We start from the raw sequence: 21,835 nt of genomic DNA on the forward strand, positions 1-21,835 counted from the left end.
AGCCAGAAGGATGGAGTGAATAACAGGGAATGGAGCACTCTCTGACTATTACATAATGCACTTTAAACTAGTGTGCAGCCCAGGCCAATGTTGCAAGCAGTACAAGGATCATTACTTTAAATTGGCATTGCACAAAACTGGGTATCTCATATTTCTGAGTTTGAGAATGTTACTTTACAAGTATGTTCCTAGCCCTCATCATTGTCTAGAAAATGTTTGAATCACAACTGCAGAAAAGAGTTTATCTAATGAGGTTTACTGACCATGTAGAATCCACCACCATATTCCTCTGCAACGACACAACTACTCCCTTTTCTGGTTACAGTAGTTCCCAACCATGTCTTTGAGCAAAGGGCCTGAAAGACCATGTAAAGCAGGCATGCCCAAACCTGGCCCTCCAGATATTTTGGGACTACAATTCCCATCATCCCTAACTAACAGGACCAGTGGTCAGGGATGATGGGAATTGTAGTCCCAAAATATCTGGAGGGCCAGGTTTGGGCATGCCTGGTGTATAGGGAAACTGTTTCTCAAAGAGGCAATTACACAAACTTGTTTCCCCTTTATCCCCCCTCCACCCAACAAAATGGTGACAGAAACATGAAGAGAGTAAGACTGGGCAGGGGGAACAATTGGCCACAATGGGTTGTATTCACTGCTAATCCTGCTCAGAGCAGATCCGTTGACATTAATGGGAATATCACACTTAGGTTCACTAACATTAATGGGTGTACTCTGAGTTAGACTTCACTGAATACCATCCAAACAGATAAGCAAAGGATGGAGCAGATGAGAGACAGGAACAAAGCTACAGGAACCTCAGAAAGAGGTTTAAAAGGAACACTTGGTGTGGACTTAAGGCAGAATCAAACATGGAGATAAACAAAATTGTGTCATCAAACAGTTTGATCTGTTTTGTTTGTTTGTTTGCTTGTTTTAAACCTTTCTTCCTGCCTTTATAGTGATATCTTCAGGGTAACTCGGTTTTTGAAATTGGTTTAAAATTGCACGGTCATATTTCACTCTAAACTAAATAACACAATTATTTCATTCTTGTCTTTTGAAACTGTGACCCCCTAAATCATTGCTAGAGAGCAACAGTCATACTTTACGTTCCCCAATAGTCAACTACATCTTATCTCAGCCTCTTTGCATTCCTTTTTCATATTCCCCATGTGAACCAGCCACTTGAGTGTAACTATGCACAGTACATGTTCTCATCCAACATTCAGGCTCTGGAACATTTGCTATAGGTCTCTCAGTGTTGGTAATGTAATTATAATGTAATTATATTAAAGCTTACATATCAATGTGCAACCTAGTGCTGCAAACCAGAATCCAGGAGGTGATGGTTTTGTCTTGTTTTGTTTTAAACTTTTTCTTTGTCCAATGGGAAGTAACAGAACTTGTAGCTTACTAAGTTAACTGAAATTCATATATAAATCTTCTTCCAGCAAAATCTCATCTTGAAGTGTCTGCAATTTATTAGATTTCTTCTTTTCTTATGTAAAGGTAAATTGATTACTCTCAGAATCTATTGGCCTGGGTGTATATGTCTTTTATTAAACATTTGTAATAATTTCATCCTTGAACTTGTGAACTATTCTTACACATGATAATATATTGTTTTGCCCTCACTCTCCCAAACAGTATCAAAGGGGAAGGCATGGAACTCAGTGTGCACTTTACAAAAAGGAGCCATTGAAGACTATGTAAAATATCTGCAAGAGAAAAGACCTTTCAAAGCACATTAAGTCCTTTGCTACATTGACTACACTGGTTGCCTGTCCAGTTCTGGGTGTATTCAACATTGTGATGATTATAGGATATAAAGTCTTACAAGGCCTGAATCCAATGTACCTGAGTACCTTTTCCCATACAACCCTCTCTATTAAAGGTAAAGGTTAAGGGGCCCCTAACCATTAAGTCCAGTCGCGGACGACTCTGGGGTTGCGGCACTCATCTAGCTTTACTGGCCGAGGCAGCCGGTGTTTGTCCGCACACAGCTTCTAGGTCATGTGGCCAGCATGACAAGCCACTTCTGGCGAACCAGAGCAGCATATGGAAACACCATTTACCTTCCCGTCGGAGCAGTACCTATTAATCTACTTGCACTTTGACATGCTTTCGAACTGCTAGGTGGGCAGGAGTTGGGACTGAGCAATGGGAGCTCACCCTTTCATGGGGATTCGAACCGCCAACCTTCTGATCAGCAAGCCCTAGGCTCAGTGGTTTAGACCACAGTGCCACCCGCGTCTCTATTATGTGTCCATAAATTTAATTATTTCTGCACATTGAGCAGGGCCTTCTTTGCTCTGTTGCCCTAGATATAGAAATCACTTCCTAGAGAAGCTTGCTTTAAACCCCAAGAGGAGCCAACATGGCTGCCTCCCGTTAGACTACAATTCCTATAGTCCCTGACCAGTAGCCATGTAGGCTGGAGCTGATGAGGGTTGTGGTTCAAAACATGAGGAGGCCACTGTGTTGGCTACTTCTTCTGTACCACGTTATAAACAAGTGAGACCTTTAACATTGCGGTTTTGTAACGTAATTTCATGATTTATGGTTTGGAGGGGGGTTGGGGGGTGTGTTCTGTTGATGTTGACTTTATCCTGCTTATATTCTACTGTACCTTGATATTTTATAGGTATTGTGAACTTTGGTCACATTGAACAGAGAAAAAGGCAGAACAAATTTTCTAAAATAAATATATAATCACGTAAGTAGGCAGAGCAATCCTAAATGGGGCTAGAGAGCAGTAGTGTGGAACAGTAGCAGAAGGGCCCAATGATTGGCCTTTTGGGGGGATCCAGCAGATCCAGAACCTCTGGCACACTACCTTGCTAGGAAATGCTCCATTAGGGAACCTCCTGCTAGAAGGAGCATTTTGATTGGTGAAGCAAGGGCTGCAGGTGCAGCAGAACACCTTTCCCCACCCATCCTCAATCATCTGTGTTCCTCTCCACTAGACAACTGGGGAAACAGGAACACAATCCTAACCCACGCTGTCCCCAGACATCAACATATGGGATTAGGATTGCACAGAAATGCTTTCCGCCCTTATCAGGAATCCAAAACACATATTGGAAACTGTCCTTTGGTTTCCATTTTCCTAGCCTATCATTTTCTTGATTTGAGACCACTTCTAAATTTGGCATCTATTGTTGGAGAACTCATGAACTCCCGTGGGATAAAGGGTTCACATAAACACCAGTTAATTGTATTGTTATGTGTTGGGGTGCCAGAATTATTTGAGTGCAAGGCACCCATAATTCTTAAAATTGGTAAGAGTTAGATTTAATCAAGGCTTGATTAAACTCTACTAAACATGGAAATTCTGGGGTTTTGTTTATGCTAACAAGGCAGACTAGCCTGGCAAGGCTAGCTGAGGGTAAGCCATTAAGGAACAAAGCAGAGTAATGGCCCATCAAGGAAACAATCAGGAGAGTGAAGACTGCTGGACAAGGAGGTGAGGGAACCTTCCTCTGGCTGTGAGTGTTTCAGGATAGTTGACGTAAGCAAACAGTGAAAAAGTGTCAGTTTTGCAAGCAGTTTGGGAAGCAGAGAATGAAGGGAAGAACATGATGTGGGCTGACAGTGACAGGCTGAAACAAAAGAGACAGAGTATGGCTTTTTGCTATTCCTTGAATCCAATGGAATCTTGAATCTTATGGAGGAGGAATTTGAATGCTCTGCAATCCCTTCATCTAGATTCAGGTTGTATATATGTGTAAATAAACCATCTATCATAAAGACATGACAGTCTCTGCTGTGCCTCATTGTCCTAAAAGGGAACACAGACCCAGGTTAGTGTGTCTGATACCTCTAGAATCTCACACTACTCTGCAGAGATTGGGAAGGCGTGTAACAGTATATTCAACCATTATCAGCATCATGATAACACTTTTATCACATGTGTATTGGTTTATGTTACATTTCACTGCGCCCTTACTCCCTTTCCTATGTTTTTAGTAATTACATATTTAAACTTTGCAGATATATGTAGCAAAAAACAAACCACCAAAGGATTTCTATAAAAATATACAATCATTTTTCACTGCAGAAATTTTATGAGAAAAGCAATCACTGGTGTCCCCCCCCCCCCAAAAAAAACCTACCTATTTTTCCCCTGCGTTGCTGAATACACATCTTTCTCCTGCTACTCTTATTTCTAATTAAATAGTAGAGGGACTTCGATTAACAGATGATAAGGATTTCAAGAAATTGCTGAAGTCCAAGGACTGCTTGTCAGTCAGGAAAAGCCAAGAGGCAGAATGAACTTGTCCAACAGGTTATCCCTCAGGAAGGCAATGGCAAGATAGCCACAGCCAGATAAGAGAGATGGTGGCACAGCACCCTGGAAGTACATCACCCCGCCAATGGGCCAATGAGTATAAAAGCTGCTGTCCTTGGGGAGATGAAAGCTATATCCCAGCTGCCATGGAAATGGGGAAAGCATGAGTGTGCCACAAAGGTTTAAAGCGGATCAGGAAGCCATGGCAGCATTCCCATCCATTATGTCACCAGTGAGGAAACTTTTTTCTTCAGGAGTCACATTTCCTTAAAGGTAACTTTTCAAGAGCTGCGTACTGGTGGTGGACATGGGTGGAGACACTAGTGGGCTAGAGCTAGAAGTGGGTAGTCACTCTTTCTCATTCTCTGTCTTCCTTCTACCACCTCTTCCTCCCATTATTTCACTCCTGGCCTGTCACAGTCCGGTCTATGAGTGAACGAAGTCCCAGCAGAGAACATCAGGACTGGGGGCAAGATGGCAAGGTGGGAGCAGGAATACAAGTCCAGAAACCAGAGGTCCCAGGGTCAGGAAGCAGAAAGTCATGAAGTCAAAGGTCCAGGGGTTGAGAAGCAAGGAGTCACAAAGGCGAGGGTCGAGAAGCAAGGAGTCCAGAAGCCAAGGTTCAGGGATCAGGAACCAGGAGGCCAGATGCAGCAAGGCAGGAAGCGGGTGGCTGTGGCAAAGAGCTGAAGGGAAATGCTGACCTTATATCCCTTCCCGGCTCTTGCCACCAGGTGCAGTGAGTTACCAAGCAGCCTCACCTGTGCGGCCACGCCTTGCCTCTCCAGAACAAACTTAGGAAGGCCCCAGTCCTGCAAAGCCGTGCTGCTCACGGGGCCTGGCTCCTGCATGCACTCCTGACATGGCCACTCACATGAAATTTGGCTGAGAGCTGCATATAGCCTTGGGACTGCAGGCTGCCCCACTTCTTCATTACTTGCATTTCAAAATGTGCTCTTGAAGATTTGCAACCCCATCGTAAGCAATGGTGTTTGCTCCAGTATAAGTACCATTGATTCTAAGGTGGCTTACTTCCAAGTTAGAGCATTAGGCTATGATTCTAAGCACACTTTCTTGGATAAAACATCTATTAAAAACAAGAGCACTTTAAAGTAAAACGTGTAAGATTACAGCTTGAGTACTTTAAGGCTACTTAAATTCATATAAACTGCTGGTAATAGCCAGTAATGAAGTAAATGTAGCATACTTCCAGAAGGGTAATACCCAAACCAATCCATGAGTCTTTATTTATTCAGTAATTTCACTTCAGATAGCCAACTGTGCTGATATCCCAGCTGCTTTCATTTGCTACAAGTGAGACCAATATTCGAGATCTGCTCTTTTCTGAATCACACATCACTGGGGAAGGGAGTTAATTTCCAGCAAGGCATCCTAAATGGTATTTTTGTTTCTCTTGTCAACTGCAACCATCAGGTTGAAAAGGGGGTGTTTCAATTCAAAATGTTTGTTGAAACGCTTGAGCATTTATCACTAACATTATACAGGGACCCATTGTACCGCAGAACAAATGCTAGTGATGAAATACAACCTATTTCTCCTCTTTAATGTCCCTCAGTGTTCAGTGATTGCCATAGCAGCAGTGCCTCCAGCAGGACTAGTACATAGCTGTCAATTTCCCCCTTTTTTAAAGGGAAATTCCCTTATTCCGAATAGGATTCCTCGCAAGAAAAGGGAAAAGTTGACAGCTATGGACTAGTAGGCTCCTTTCCACACCAATTCCCACTATTATCTGGAGAGATATGTATACTACTGCTCAGGTGTAGCACCTGGTGAGTGATGGAACTGCATAAGAACATTAGATGAGCACAGCTGCATAAGGCTAAAGGCCCATCTAGTCCAGCATCCTCTTCTCACACTGGTAAACTAGATGCCTTATGGGAAGCCTGCATGCAGGACTCCAATACAGCAGCTCTTGACCCACTTCTGATTCCCAGCCAGTGGTATTCAGAGGCATACTTCAACATAGCCATTGTAACACTGAATAACAACATTGCATGTGTTATTCATGTGTACCATGAATGCAGTTTGGGAAATCATGAAAATGTTCAAATAACTCTCAATTAAAATCTGAATTGCACTGTGTTCCTAAGCAGAGAGAAATTTAGTTGCCTGGGACTATTGCAAGCATCATTCCCTGCTTGTGAACTTCCCAGTCAAATTCTGGCCACTGTTTGAGAGAAGACCCTTAGAAGACTATTATGGAGACACTTCAGTTGATGAAATTTGCCGCCCTCTAAATTGCTTAAGTGCAAGCATATAAAGACCCAAGCAAAGTTTTCTTTTTACTTGAGGTGATTCAATCTGCCAAGATTCCCTGTCACATGTAAACTTCAGTGATTAAAGATGAAATAGATTTTTTAAAAACCCAATATTTATGCTTTAATGAGAGTGCTTTATAAATCAGAACATATTTCCCAACATGATCAGGAATCCTTTCCTGTACTGTTGCCCAGAATTAGAATTAATTCTCCACAGGATTAAAGATGTATTGCTGGGTAAGAGTCTTACTGATGACAACAAAATATATCCTCCCCAAAGATTTAGAATAAAAGGAGCTATGTTAGCTACAGCCAATGTTGCTATGTTAAAACATGGGCTCAACCGTTATAACACCATAATATCACTATCAAAGGGGTCTGCCGGACAAAATGGTTTATGTAAATTGTACTGTGCAATATTTAAGGACATGTTCTATTAAAAATGAGTATTTATCAGTCTCATTGACTTTAGTGACAGAGTTAAGCAACTGCTTGTCTTGACTCAGTCATGTGCCATCTTTGAACATAACATTATAACATTGAAATTTGTTTGAGGAAAAATTGGCAGCTTTTGCCACAACCCAACAGAGTGTTGTATTTAGCCCAAATTTAGATCCTTTGCCCACATGTACTTCAATTTGGCTTGGTTGTGATGTAACCTGCATTCCTTTAGAAGTTCGAAAATCAGAAGTCCAACTGAACTCAAGGGTGGGTGTATTTCTTTACCCGTTTACATATAAAAAGTTGTTTGGTGTAGGGGTCTTTTTAAAAAAGCTAAACAAAATGACATTTTACTTCTATAGTTAAAAAAATGCTTGAACACAAGTCAACCTAGAAGATACGCCATCATTTTTTTTGGGGGGGGGGTAAGGGATCCTTTTGCTTTCACTTGGTTCCAGGTTCTAGTATGAAGCACCTGCCCTGGATATTTATTAATTAATTACTTGAAATTACTTGAAATTGCTAACATAGAATAGAGCTGGAAAACTAAATGTACAAACAAAAGAATGAATTTGTGCCAAAATGAAAGCCTAACATTTTCATCTAATCCTACTAACCTGGTCCCAGAGTATGACACAACCTAATTCAGCATTACAATTTATTATAAGTGATTACTGTAGCTATAGACTATAATTAACATCTTTCAATTTAAGAAGATGCAACTGTATCACCCTGATGCATTGAACCAGAATCTTGACTAGCACAATATTCATAGGAGATGGGGTGTGGGGTGGAAGCAACAACCAATAATTGTCAACACTTTAAAGAACTGATTCATGGTAATCCCTTTAAAATCAGCTACAGACTTCACAGAAATACTGACATTCTCCCACTGCTAATAAACTTTTGCTGAATGATCCTTATGTACTCCCTTTATTTAAATAGTTCTACCTCTATCAGGGTAGATAGCAACATTCTTCCAAAAAAGAAAGTCTACTAATAGGATCTTTAATAATCCTTCAGGTGGTGTGTATTGGTGTGTGTGTTGTCGCATGTGCATGTGTTCAGTTATACATACACACATCCCATACACAAACACACACACCCCTACTATGTGAATACAATATATCACAAGGGAACCATTGAACAGGGATTAACTGAAACAGCAGGAAGGCCATGAGTGTCCTCTGAAGGGGGGAGAAATTGTATTCTAACTGGGTTTTCTTTTCCTTTTAAACACACTCTCACACAAACACAAGGAACAGCTGGAATGTTAAAAAAAAAAACAGGCCATCAGGGACGCACGCAACCCTTCAGAGAGAAATCTAGGATTATACTTCTGGGTGAGAACGATTGGATCTGTCCAGGGTCCTGAAAGGCTAACCTTTCTCCCTTTTTTCTCCCGGCTGCCGTAATAAACTCATTCATTAATCGGACGGATATAGACTTCATTCAGTAACCTCAGACAGCAGCTGCCCAGCCAATACACAACCTGGTTTACCAGAATTAAGCTTTTAAAGAGATCTTTTTAAAAAATACAATAAAAATCAAACCTCCATTCTGAGAATGAGGTCTGCCTGTTTCTGTCCCTCCCACCTCCATCCAGGTCCCTTACTTACGAGATTTTCCGAATATATCTTAAACCAGATCACACAAGGGAGAAATTGGACGGGGAAGGTGGGGTATCAAATCATCTTTGATCGCGAAGTCTCTTTGGATACCCAAAGTTTCTAAAGTAACAATAATAATGATGTTGGATGGGCAATAATGGAAAGCACCCCCTCTTTTTTCTTTTAAAAAATGAGAGAATTCACATGTTGTCAGCACCCCTTGCGAATAAATAGTCCGCAAAGTTTGATCCAAGCCATTTCCCGAGCCCTCCTTCCCAAAACCAGCGCCGGCAACGGGATGGAGAGTTCCCCCAAGCTCCGAGAAGCACCTCGCCTCTGGCTGCCCGGAGGTGCGCCTTGCCTGGGCGAGACTTACGTGTGCCGTCAAACCTAGTGGCGATGGTGTCCAGGAAGGTGTTCTGAGGTGCCAGTAATCCTTTCATAACAGGCATTTTTCCAGCGCGGTGTGAAATTCTCCATCAAAGTTTGCCTTGCGAAGGATGAGGTCGCGGGTAAGAAAGTGCAAGCGCGCTGGTGGCTGAGGCTAGGAGGAGGAGGAGGAGGAGGAGGAGGAGGAGCGCCGCGGACTTTCGGGCATAGGGAACGGATGCTACTTTCGCTGCCGCCGCTCCTGCCCACTTTCGCCGACCCAGGGAAGGCGCCCTGCACGCGAAGCCAAAGAGACCCCTTTGCGCGTGCGCGCTCGCCAAGTCCCCCACCCCTCACAGTCCTGCCGCTTGCCACCAGCTGCCGCGAGCCTTGTTGCTCCCTCCCCCGCGGGTGGCTTGGTGGGGACACCCCATTGGCTAGCAGACAAAGCGCCGGGTTTTGGCGGGAGGGAGGAATGGCGGGCTTTTCACTCTGCTACTGCGGGGGTTCGGGGGAGCGGGGAGCAAAGGTATCGCCACATGCGATACCCAAGGGCAAAATATATTGGATGGCAAAGACTGTGTGTTTTCAGCGCCAGAGCTCACACGCCCTAGACCGTGTGAAACAACAACAACAACAACAACAACAACAACAACAACAACAACAACAACATAATGTGTGCAAATGCGTTTCAATCACCTCATAGTATCTACAGCCCCATTCCTCACAGGGTCGGACGTGGGTCGTGTGAAGTACTAATGAGGAAAGGAGATCTTTTCTTCCCACGCCCACTTTTATATATTGGGAAATATATAAACCCACCAAGGATGCTTGGTTTTCTCCTCAAATGTCTACTTATTAAAAAAGAAGAAGAAGAAGAAGAAGAAGAAGAAGAAGAAGAAGAAGAAGAAGAAGAAGAAGAAGAAGAAGAAGAAGAACAGCAGTAGCTAACCCATTATGAGCTCTAGAAGCTGGGAGCTATATGACCTCAGACTAGTAGCAGCAAAGTATCTCAAAAAGTTTTGTGTTGGATATTCATGTATGCCATTTTTATTTTATCTTAGTTTAATCTTTTAAAATAAATTCTCAATTAAAGAAATGTTTAAAAAGATAAAAGGGGAAGCTAGCTTCCCTGGCACCAACTGCCAAAAAAAGAAATGGAGAAAGGCTGCCTAATTCTTTATTATCATAAATGTCTTAGGCTGCAATCATATGCAAAAACACCTGGGAGTCCCACCTGAGAGGAGTGAGACTTTCCACAATGCCAATAATTCATTCAACAGAGTCAGGTAGTTGGTATTTTAGGGCTGTTTGTATTGACAGCATTAAAACAAAAAGCTTCAGTCACTGTATTCAATAATAACATTTTTCTGCAAAACACTTTCTTATACATAATACAGCCACAATATTTGCCATATTTCATGGCACAATAAAAAGGAAAGGTCTGAGTACCCACACCTACTGAATGTCACTACTAAAGTAATATTCAAAAGAAGGCAATTGATGAATGAGGCCCTCCTGTTTACTCGTGAATGAGAACAAATGTGAATCAGACTGATGTTTGGAAGAAATCACAGGGCATATGGAAGTATGGATGAGTCCAACAGTCCGATAATTGCTAATCTGAAAGCCATGGCAAAATAGGAACCCATTAGAAATAGACCAAAGGCTCCCAAACTGGTCACACCCAGAAGATGCAGTGCACTCCCTCTCTGTAAGATTCATAGAATCTTGGAAGGGACCCCAATGGTCATCTAGTAGTCCAACTCTCTACAATGCAGGAATCTCCATTTTAGATGGCCAACCAACCTCTGCTTAAAAACTTCCAATGAAGGAGAGTCCACCATTGTCTGAGGGAGTCCGCTCCACTGTTGAACAGCTTTTACCACCAGAAAGTTCTTCTTGATGTTTAAGCAGAATCTCCTTCACTGCAATTTGGATATGTTGGTTTGGATCCTGCCCTCCAGAGCAGGAGAAAACAAGGTTGCTCCATCTTCCAGCCCTTTAGATGTTTAAAGATGCTTATCATCGCCCCTCTCGGTCTCCTCTTATTCAATCTAATTCCCAGACTGACCTTGCCTCCCCCCCCCCAGTGAACCTTCACTGGGGTGCATTCTGTCACTTTTCTGTATTTTGAGTACTTGGATAATAATTTAATTACAAGCCACTTAACTATGAGATGAAACCAAAGCTCAGTGACAGAGCACATGGTTTAGTCCCTAGTATCGCTAAAACAGACTGGGTAGCAGGTGAGGGGAAAACTTCTGCTTAAGACCCTGGAGAAATACAGCCAATCAGATATATTGGTCTAGGTGAACAAATAGTCTGAACTTGTATAAGGCAGCTTCCTAATTATTCCCAAGGCTTCACACTTTTCTTCCCTGTGCCAACTCACACTTCAAGCATTCTGATGAAATGCAGTCAAATCTACAAAAGCTTATGTCACAATAAATCTATTTTGTCTTCAAGGTGTCACAAGACTCCTTTTTCGTGTGTTTGCTGCAACAGACAAACATGGCTCTCCCAATGGAATTTAACCCAATGAAGAGATGCAGTGGAACCATATCCTCCTTTAGAAATTGCTGTCTGCTGCATCTCTGCATGAAGCCAATCCAGAAACACAGACAGAAAAACTGCCAAATGTGGCCGATCCTTTGAGGGCAAGCCATTTGTATTTTTAAGCAAAGATGCTACGCATAATCAAAATGAGGGGATCATAAAAGTGGGGGGGGGGTAGTGCCTCTGTTTGATTGCCACTTCCATCTTCCCTGCCCTCTCAATGGTCCCCAAACCTACCAGGGACAGAAAAGGGAAAGCCATTTACACTAAGGAGGGCACTGGAAGTTCATATCCGAGCACATCTGGATGGGACATAACCCAATCCTTTGAAGAAATTTATGTATTACAATGTTGTGATGTATAATCCCACTCCCAGTGTCCTTCTCAATTAGGACACTGTGTTCTTCCAAGAAGCCTTCCTGTCACCTTCTACCTTTTCTTCTGCCCCAGGTAATATTTTGGAGGGCCTTAGGAGGCAGGTCCAAGGATTTAGATTTGGTGGATAGAGTACCTGAAGAACTGTGGATGGAGGCTCGTAACATTATACAGGAGACAGCAACGAAAACTATCCCAATGAAAAAGAAATGCAAGAAAGCAAAGTGGCTGACCAATGAGGCCTTACAAATAGCGGGGGAGAGAAGACAAGCAAAATGCGAAGGAGATCGTGAAAGATACAGGAAATTGAATGCAGATTTCCAAAGAATAGCAAGGAGAGACAAGAGGGCCTTTCTAAACGAGCAATGCAAAGAAATAGAGGAAAATAACAGAATGGGAAAAACCAGAGATTTATTCAAGAAAATTGGAGATATGAAAGGAACAGTTCGTACAAAGATTACCACAATTAAGGACAAAAGTGGAAAGGACCTAACAGAAGCAGAAGACATCAAGAAGAGGTGGCAAGAATACACAGAGGAATTATACCAGAAAGATATGGAGGTCTCATACATCCCCGGAAATGTGGTTGCTGACCTTGAGCCAGACATCCTGGAGAGTGAAGTCAAATGGGCCTTAGAAAGCCTTGCTAACAACAAGGCCAGTGGAAGTGATGATATTCCAGCTGAACTATTTAAAACTTTAAAAGAGGATGCTGTTAAGGTGCTGCACTCAATATGCCAGCAAGTTTGGAAAACTCAGCAGTGGCCAGAGGATTGGAGAAGATCAGTCTACATCCCAATCCCAAAGAAGGGCAGTGCCAAAGAATGCTCCAACTACCGCACAATTGCACTCATTTCACACGCTAGCAAGGTTATGCTTAAAATTCTACAAGGCAGGCTTAAGCAGTATGTGGACCGAGAACTCCCAGAAGTGCAAGCTGGATTTCGAAGGGGCAGAGGAACCAGAGACCAAATTGCAAACATGCGCTGGATTATGGAGAAAGCCAGAGAGTTCCAGAAAAACATCTACTTCTGCTTCATTGATTATGCAAAAGCATTTGACTGTGTCGACCACAGCAAACTATGGCAAGTTCTTAAAGAAATGGGAGTGCCGGATCACCTCATTTGCCTCCTGAGAAATCTCTATGTGGGACAAGAAGCTACAGTTAGAACTGGATATGGAACAACTGATTGGTTCAAAATTGGGAAAGGAGTACGACAAGGCTGTATATTGTCTCCCTGCTTATTTAACTTATATGCAGAATACATCATGCGAAAGGCTGGACTGGATGAATCCCCAACTGGAATTAAGATTGCCGGAAAAAATATCAACAACCTCAGATATGCTGATGATACTACCTTGATGGCAGAAAGTGAGGAAGAATTGAAGAACCTTTTAATGAGGGTGAAAGAAGAGAGCGCAAAATATGGTCTGAAGCTCAACATCAAAAAAACTAAGATCATGGCCACTGGTCCCATCACCTCCTGGCAAATAGAAGGGGAAGAAATGGAGGCAGTGAGAAATTTCACTTTCTTGGGTTCCATGATCACTGCAGATGGTGACAGCAGTCACGAAATCAGAAGACGCCTGCTTCTTGGGAGAAAAGCAATGACAAACCTAGACAGCATCTTAAAAAGCAAAGACATCACCTTGCCGACAAAAGTCCGTATAGTTAAAGCTATGGTTTTCCCAGTAGTAATGTACGGAAGTGAGAGCTGGACCATAAAGAAGGCTGATCGCCGTAGAATTGATGCTTTTGAATTATGGTGCTGGAGGAGACTCTTGAGAGTCCCGTGGACTGCAAGAAGATCAAACCTATCCATTCTCAAAGAAATCAGCCCTGAGTACTCACTAGAAGGACAGATCCTGAAGTTGAGGCTCCAGTACTTTGGCCACCTCATGAGAAGAGAAGAATCCCTAGAAAAGACCCTGATGTTGGGAAAGATGGAGGGCACAAGGAGAAGGGGACGACAGAGGTTGAGATGGTTGGACAGTGTTCTTGAAGCTACTAACATGAGTTTGGCCAAACTGCGAGAGACAGTGCAGGATAGGCGTGCCTGGCGTACTCTGGTCCATGGGGTCACGAAGAGTCGGACACGACTGAACGACTGAACAACAACAGGAGGCAGGTAAGGAAAAGAAGGTGTTGGCAAATGTGCTGGAGTGCTTTGAGTGCCTGCTAGTGTTTTGCATGTGGTCACTGGGAGTATGCACAAAAATGTCAATCCTTTGTGACCGCTCACTTGGACCATTTGCAAAGGGTTAGACCCTTTGGGATGAAGAAAAGGGACGATTGTACATCCCTATTTCTAAACACTCTGAAAGTAAGCCTTTTATTGTCTAAGAGTGAAGTGTGCTCTCCCAGTCTTCTCAGAAAGCTATGTGTCTCAACAATGACTCTGTGAGCTAGCCTTGCTTTCTTGAAGCACAATCTACATTACTGTGAATTTTTAAGATGTTTGAACAAACTAATCAATGAGGATGATTTCTAATCCCACTGTTCAAACTTCTTGACCTTTACCGACTGCTGCAGTCATGCAACTGAAAATAATTTGCCAAGCAAATATAATTGCTAATGCTCAAGGCCTCCTTTGGTGAATTAAGAAACTGCTTCATCCTTACCTGTTTGTTAACATGAGCTCCCCTGAAGTTTAAAGAAGTTCATAATCTTTTAAAAAAACAATATTGGAAAGGGCAGACAGTGGCAGCCTGCTGTTCATCTCTTATGAAAGAGCTAATATAATATGAAATACTATCTGCAAAGAAGACTTATTTAGAATAGGAAATGATCACTGAAAGCACTATGAACTCTTCCCTTAACTGAATGCTGGATTTCCCCCGTTCTTCTTTTTTAATTAAAAAAAAATCAGCAGTAGTAATTTGCAATGATAAAATGGAATAATTGCATTTAAACTGTTCTGTGTATCATAATTGCCTATCAGTGAAATGACAACCTGCCATTTCCATGTATGGTAATTCAAACTCTTGGACTACGTGTGTTGCGGTGACATAAAATGGCATCCAGAAGAAGGAATGTAACATGCAATGCATGGCAGATTCACATGAATTTGTCTGATGCGAAAAAATCACAATGAGATCACTTTACTACATCAGATTTCTGTGGTGATTATGATAGAAACTGGCATTTAGTAGGGGTGTGCATGAGGGCCCCAGGTTTCCCCTTGTATCTGAGTCTGTGCATTTTAAAAAAAATCCAATCTGCTTCTGAGTCATTTCATGCTCTTTTGGCTTCATTCTGTGTTTTGGCTTCTGAGCTGCTCTGAGGCCCCATTCACTATAATGGGAAATATAAAAATGGCTACTACAACATTTCCCCCTTTGAGCTAAAGTAGATGAAATTTATATGCACAAGAGCTGCCCCCACTCGCTGAATGAATTAAGTCTGCCAAACTGCAGACAACAAGGCCAGGGTTTTCGTTTCGTTTTGTTTTTGTGGGGAAAATAAAAGGGGCTCACTTTATTACATAACCCCTTATTGAAGAAAATTGGGGTTGGTCTCTTGCTCTTCCTTACATTAAAATAATTAAGAAGTAGCTGAGTGGTGTGTATTCTTGTAAGTATGTTTTTAATCACTTTGCAGCTTCACACTGCCATTTGTTTTCTGGGGCTTGTGTGCTTACAACACAGGGCTTTCCAAAACGTTGTCAGCAAAATTCTGAAGAGCTCTAGTTTTGTTGTTGTTAAAGCAGAGCAATGTAGGTGTGTGTTTTTTTAACAAAAAAAACAAAACCTCAAATGAAACTCTTAAATAATTTTTTAAAAGTTGTTTCACTGCTGCAATTTGACCAAAAATTACTAATAATCCAGAGCTCTTCAGTGTTCTGCAGGAAACATTTTCCAAAGCCTTGCTTCTTGTGAAGTGCATCAATCTAGGGAAACAGAGAGACATAAGAAACCATGGAACTATAAGGTACAGAAACAACAGAGTGACAGAAAGAAACAGGACTTTGTGGGGGGCCTGAACTAACTAAAGGGTGTATTGACTTTGTGCTTTAACTCAGAGGCAGGGACTTACAAATCACCCTGATTTGCTTCATTATTCAGCCCACCCATAGAGCTGATGTACAATATTTACATCAGAAAGTCGTCTAAATCTTTGTTGTAATGGCAATTATGAGGGTATTCCCTTAACCCCTTTATTCTTAAGTTTCTAGACTCTAGTAAAACAAGGGACTGTGTTGTGTAAAGTCATGTTGCCTCCTGACACATTATGGTCTTTTACCCATGTTCAATGAATGGTGGGAAATACATCTGAGAATAACAAGATACATGAACAGTTGACTCCAAATGAACTTTTCTTCCAAGCTGCTTTTTAGAATTGCTTGACAAACGCATCACTTTTACGGGTAGCAACTGGGTGGTGGGGGTACGGTAGGTCATTTCTATTCTGTTAAACCCCCCCCCCCAGCAGCTGATCAAGAGGGGAGAGCCAGTAGAGGAGAAAGCCATTGTTCCTTCTCCTTCTCCCATAGTGACTGGAGTAAAAAGGAAAGAAACTCTGTCCACTATCCCTGGTTCCCACAATTCACACCCCCCCCACACACACACTTCTCTTTCACTGGCCTCCTTCTCATCTGTCTGATCATGCCAATCCATGCCTAATTCTTCACAAGACCCTGGTGGTCATGACACGACATGCTGAAAAGTAATAAAATGATGAGCAATGAAAGTAATCATGTCAACGGGACTTTGGATGCATGCCTATACACACACATACATCTGAGTTCATAGAATTGCACTTTAAATTTAGGTCCAACTGATTTCAGTGGGACAGCGTTAAACATTTGCTCAGCCTTCCAAACCATTGGGACTTAAAGACGCTTTGCTTCAGCTGGTTTGCAGCCTCTCTCTGAATTTGTTAACCACCAAGAACTGTAATTAATTCTGAGATTATATCAGCACTATGATATGGCTGGGGCTGATAACACCAATGTTTCTGATGTTTCTTGGGTCTTACAAGAGCTACGTATTATCAGTACAACTGTTTGCTCACTATTTTGTGCATATAAACAAGAGCCTGTTGGGTTTGGGCCAATAAAATGTGATGCTTTATGATTTGAAATAATTTGATTGTGCTTCATGATATAGAATTCTGAAAGTTAGGATGATGAATAAAAGCACAATTGTCTTAAGGTAAAAGGTAAAGGTAAAGGGACCCCTGACCGTTAGGTCCAGTTGTGGATGACTCTGGGGTTGCAGCACTCATTTCACTTTATTGGCCAAGGGAGCCACCGTACAGCTTCTGGGTCATGTGGCCAGCATGGCTAAGCTGCTTCTGGCGAACCAGAGCAGCACATGGAAACACCGTTTACCTTCCCGCCAGAGCAGTACCTATTTATCTACTTGTACTTTGAGGTGTTTTGAACAGCTAGGTTGGCAGAAGCTGGGACCGAGCAATGGGAGCTAACCCCATCATGGGGATTTGAACCGCCAACCTTCCGATCGGCAAGCCCTAAGCTCTGTGGTTTAACCCACAGTACCACCCACATCCTTTGTCTTAAGGTACACACCTTTTATTATTAATTTTAAAAAACTATCCACATTTGTAGTAATATTTCATCACAAATTCAGTTTCAATTTTTTGAACAAAAAATGCACTATAATTAGATGCAAAATAGAGAGAGAAAACCCCAAACACGTGGAATTACTTTCAGGGGGAAAGTATTGCTCAATGCAATAAGGGCTTCCCCTGTAATTTGAGATAGTGACACAGAGCTAGAGAACTCAAAACAGATATAGCACACTTAAGCACAGCTCCAGATATAGACTTAGCTGTTTACCTCCCAACACATCCTTCCATGGTACAGATTTGTCAATTTCTTCCTCCCACAGCAAGATCTGCAAGGATCTGTCAGGAACAGAGCCTGCCTGCTTGCATGTGGATATCTACAGAACATAGCAATTAAGCATGAAAACTATCCTTGACAGTAGAATTTCCCACTTAGTGTGACTGTGGGTGTCAGCTTCAGGATGATGGCTGGCTCCAAACACAGAATCATACAATTGTGGGGTTGGAAGAGAGCAAGGCCCATCTAGTCCAACCCCAGCTAGTGTCTACTGCATTTGTCTTGTGGTTGTAAAACCAGCAGCATATAAATACAGCAACAGGGGTAGTAATTAATATCCAAAATCTTCCTGCTGCTCTTATGGTTCTCTGCTTCAGGCCTTCTATGTTAGTATTCCCTAATTTTAAACTATTGATACCATAAAGGTAAAGGGACCCCTGACCGTTAGGTCAAGTCATGGACGACTCTGTGGTTGCGGGGCTCATCTCGCTTTACTGGCTGAGGGAGCCGGCATACAGCTTCCGGGTCATGTGGCCAGCATGACTAAGCCACTTCTGAACTTCCTGCCAGAGCAGTACCTATTTATCTACTTGCACTTTGACGTGCTTTCGAACTGCTAGGTTGGCAGGAGCAGGGACCGAGCAATGGGAGCTCACCCCGTCGTGGGGATTCGAACCACCGACCTTCCAATCGGCAAGCCCTAGGCTCAGTGGTTTAACCCACAGCGCCACCCGTGTCCTTCTCATGTGCCATAGTAGTCATAGTAGTCCACAAATATCATATGCCCTCTAGTTACCAAAAATTAACACTATTTGCTCAAACACCAGCATGTTGCACTTCTAACCGCATCTTTGCACAATTTTCTGGCATGAGACTACAAATTGTATTTGCATTAGGATGTCTTAAATATGATCATCATTGAACTGGAATGTCCGTGCAAATGGGCTGAAGATTTAGTCACTTTTATTATGTCCATAGTATTCAAGAAAAAACGGTTAGCTAAGCTGCACATCGACAGAAGGGAACTAACTTCCCAGCTGTTCTCCAAGGATAATTTACTATGTCTATTAATTTATCAAGAACATTTTGTATACTGCTTAACATTTTTGGCAAAAAAATAAATCACGAAAAGGTTTACTAAAATTATAAAACCAAAATGCAGGAGATACAAATAAAAAACAAAAAAAATCATTATTAAAATGTCCATTATTTAAACAGTAACTGAATAGCATAGCATTATCAAACATCCAAATAGGTGAACAACTGTGTTTTTGTATGGGTAATTCAAGCACAACTGTTAAAAATAGGATCAGGTTCCTTTAGTTTTCATGTCTGAACGGTGGTTTAGAGCAGGGGTGATCAGAAAGTAGATTTGGAATATACTGGTAGCTCTCAGGGTGATTTGCAGTAGGTTGGTAACGGACTCTCAATTTAACAACAGCAGCAATAAAATAGGGAGCTTGGTGGAGCACAATCTTAGGCACATTTACTGAGCTCAGTGGGACTTACTCCCTAAAAAGCACTTTATAGGTTCAAACTGGATTGTCAATCAGAGTTCAATTATTCCTTCTTCTGCATGCTTTATATTATTAGGAAGCAGCATTGAGAAACCGGAAGTCTAACCCTGTTGAAGAAAATGTGAGAAAAGATTGCTTATCTGTCCTTTGTGAACTCAGCTCAAAACCCCTGAGCAGCATTCTCTCTCTCTCTCTCTCTCTCTCTCTCTCTCTCTCTCTCTCTCTCTCTCTCTCTCTTTCTTTTAATTTTTTATTTATAATTTTCATTCATATACAACAATTATTTTGCCAAGTTTTAACATTTTCAATTTCGACTCCCTTCCCCCTCTTTCTGCAGTTCCTTACATTTATTTTAATCCTTTCCTGCATACTCCAAATTATCTTGACTTATTCTTTTATTCATCTATTCTAATATAATAATAGATGAATAAAAGAATAACACACACACACACACAATCACACACACTGCAGGTTTTTACAATAATCCATGTCTTAATATGTTTACAGTTTGTTTCTAAATACTCAATAAACCACTTCCATTCCTTTCTAAAAAGTTTGTTATCTTGATTTCTTATTCTTTCAGTAAGTTTCGCCATTTCTGCATACTCCATTAGTTTCTGTATCCAATCTTCTTTCGTCAGGACCTCACCCTCTTTGGACAAATAACAATCTTGCATGAGCAGCATTTTCACCCATGTGTGAGATATGGGGGGCAATAGATTCCCTGTATCTTCATAGAGTCATAGAATCACAGAAACGTAGAGTTGGAAGGGACCTGAATCCCATCTAGTCTTAACTCCTTGCAATGAAGGATTCTCAACTAAAGCATCTATGTCTGTAAGTAAAACAGCAGTTTGAGCAGTGCAATTTTGAGCTGGAAAAAAATAAGAGTAAAGGAACATCCACCCGTCTTCCCTTCAGCCTCAACCTACCAAAGGCTGGTGTGTGTGTGTGTGTTTTAAAAAGTGGAGCAAAATATCACAGAACTCTGCCTAACATGTAATTTGAGCCTAAGATAGCCAGAATCAGATAAACCTTTTCCATCACCCCTCTCTGTGTCTCCTTTGAGAAACACTACTCATTTCTAGTATCTGAAGAAGTGTGCATGCACACGAAAGCTCATACCAAGAACAAACTTAGTTGGTCTCTAAGGTGCTACTGGAAGGAATTTTTGAATTTTGTATTTTGTTTTGACTACTCATTTCGTTAGCCTGGGGGATGCTAAAGCCCATCACATTTCCTTCCTTCTCCAGTTCATTAAATCAGCTTTGATTTTCCCACCCTGGGAAAAGCAACAACCAGAGTTCCCCCGAATATTACATAACTATGTGCATCTCATAGGTAGAGACTGGTGAGTTAAGACACACAGGTGCACCCTGAGCAGGATAACAGTAGCTTATCCTTAATTTTGAAAAAATCTGCTTCTGAAGTTTGCTCTAACTCACCAGCTACCTTCCATTCTGAGTAATGGCTTTATTAGCTTTTCGTTCTCACGAGGCCACTGAAACATAGGAGCCGGCAGAAACTCTCTGCAGTCGTTAACTTGGTCTGAACATAATATATGATTTGGATTATTCTTTGTTCTTACTCAGTACATTACCCTTTTATTATCGTTAGCCTCCCGTCCTTTTATAAAGCTGGGAAATAAAACACTTAACAAGCATTTTGACTTACAACTTGGATTAGCAAGAGATAGTGTTTCAAAACATATGAAGAAATGGAATTCAGAAAATAATATTAAGGTGGTTTAGATATATATATTAGTTCTAGAGTTTTCATGTGGTTTGGGACTATTTTAAATAAATAAATTTAATAATAATAATAATAATAATAATAATAATAATAATAATAATAATAATTTGTACCTCGCCCATCTGGCTGGATTTCCCCAGCCACTCTGGGCGGCTTCCAACAAAAATCAAATACATTAAAATATCACACATTAAAAGCTTCCCTAAACAGGGCTGCCTTCAGATGTCCTCTAAATGTCTGGTAGTTGTCTATCTCTTTGACATCTGAAGGGAGGGAGTTCCACAGGGCGGGCGCCACTACCGAGAAGGCCCTCTGCCTGGTTCCCTGTAGCTTTGCTTCTCGCAGTGTGGGAACCACCAGAAGTCCCTCGGCGCTGGATCTCAGTGTCCGGGCTGAATGATGGGGGTGGAGATGCTCCTTCAGGTATACAGGACCGAGGCCGTTTAGGGCTTTAAAGGTCAGCACCAACACTTTGAATTATGCTCGGAAACGTACTGGGAGCCAATGTAATTTAAATTTAAAGCCAGCCATTTAATTTTAAAAAGATTTTATTCTGCGGGGGTGAAACCACCTGGCACAATTCTGTCCTCTGTGGTCATGGCATCAGTACATATAAATAATATTTGTGGGTCAGTCTCTCCTTCTCATTAATGGATGACAGAAGGATTTCCACATCAGTGCTGGATTATCCTGCAAAATGATGGGACAGTTAGGAGGTCTGCAGTTGGTTGGTGCTGATAATGCCCAGGTTGCAGGTTCGATCCCCATAAAGGATAGATGCAGATTCCTGCAATGCAGGGGGTTGGACTAGATGATCCTCAGGGTCCCTCTA

The 21,835-nt window shown here is 41.8% G+C and overlaps 1 protein-coding gene across 4 annotated transcripts in view; it reads right to left on the reverse strand.

Annotated features, from left to right (window-relative positions):
- The window catches only part of KCNH8 (potassium voltage-gated channel subfamily H member 8), a 162,050-nt gene extending 152,898 nt beyond the window's left edge, over window positions 1–9,152 (reverse strand). For all 4 annotated transcript variants that reach the window (XM_033165995.1, XM_033165993.1, XM_033165994.1 and 1 more), the window contains exon 1: window positions 9,001–9,152. In XM_033165995.1, the coding sequence (XP_033021886.1) occupies window positions 9,001–9,076 (76 nt within the window). In that variant the 5' untranslated portion in view covers window positions 9,077–9,152. The remainder of the gene's footprint in view (window positions 1–9,000) is intronic.
- Window positions 9,153–21,835: the final 12,683 nt, after the last annotated feature.

The sequence above is a fragment of the Lacerta agilis genome, chromosome 12 (assembly GCF_009819535.1).
Source record: "Lacerta agilis isolate rLacAgi1 chromosome 12, rLacAgi1.pri, whole genome shotgun sequence".
NCBI lineage: Eukaryota > Metazoa > Chordata > Lepidosauria > Squamata > Lacertidae > Lacerta > Lacerta agilis.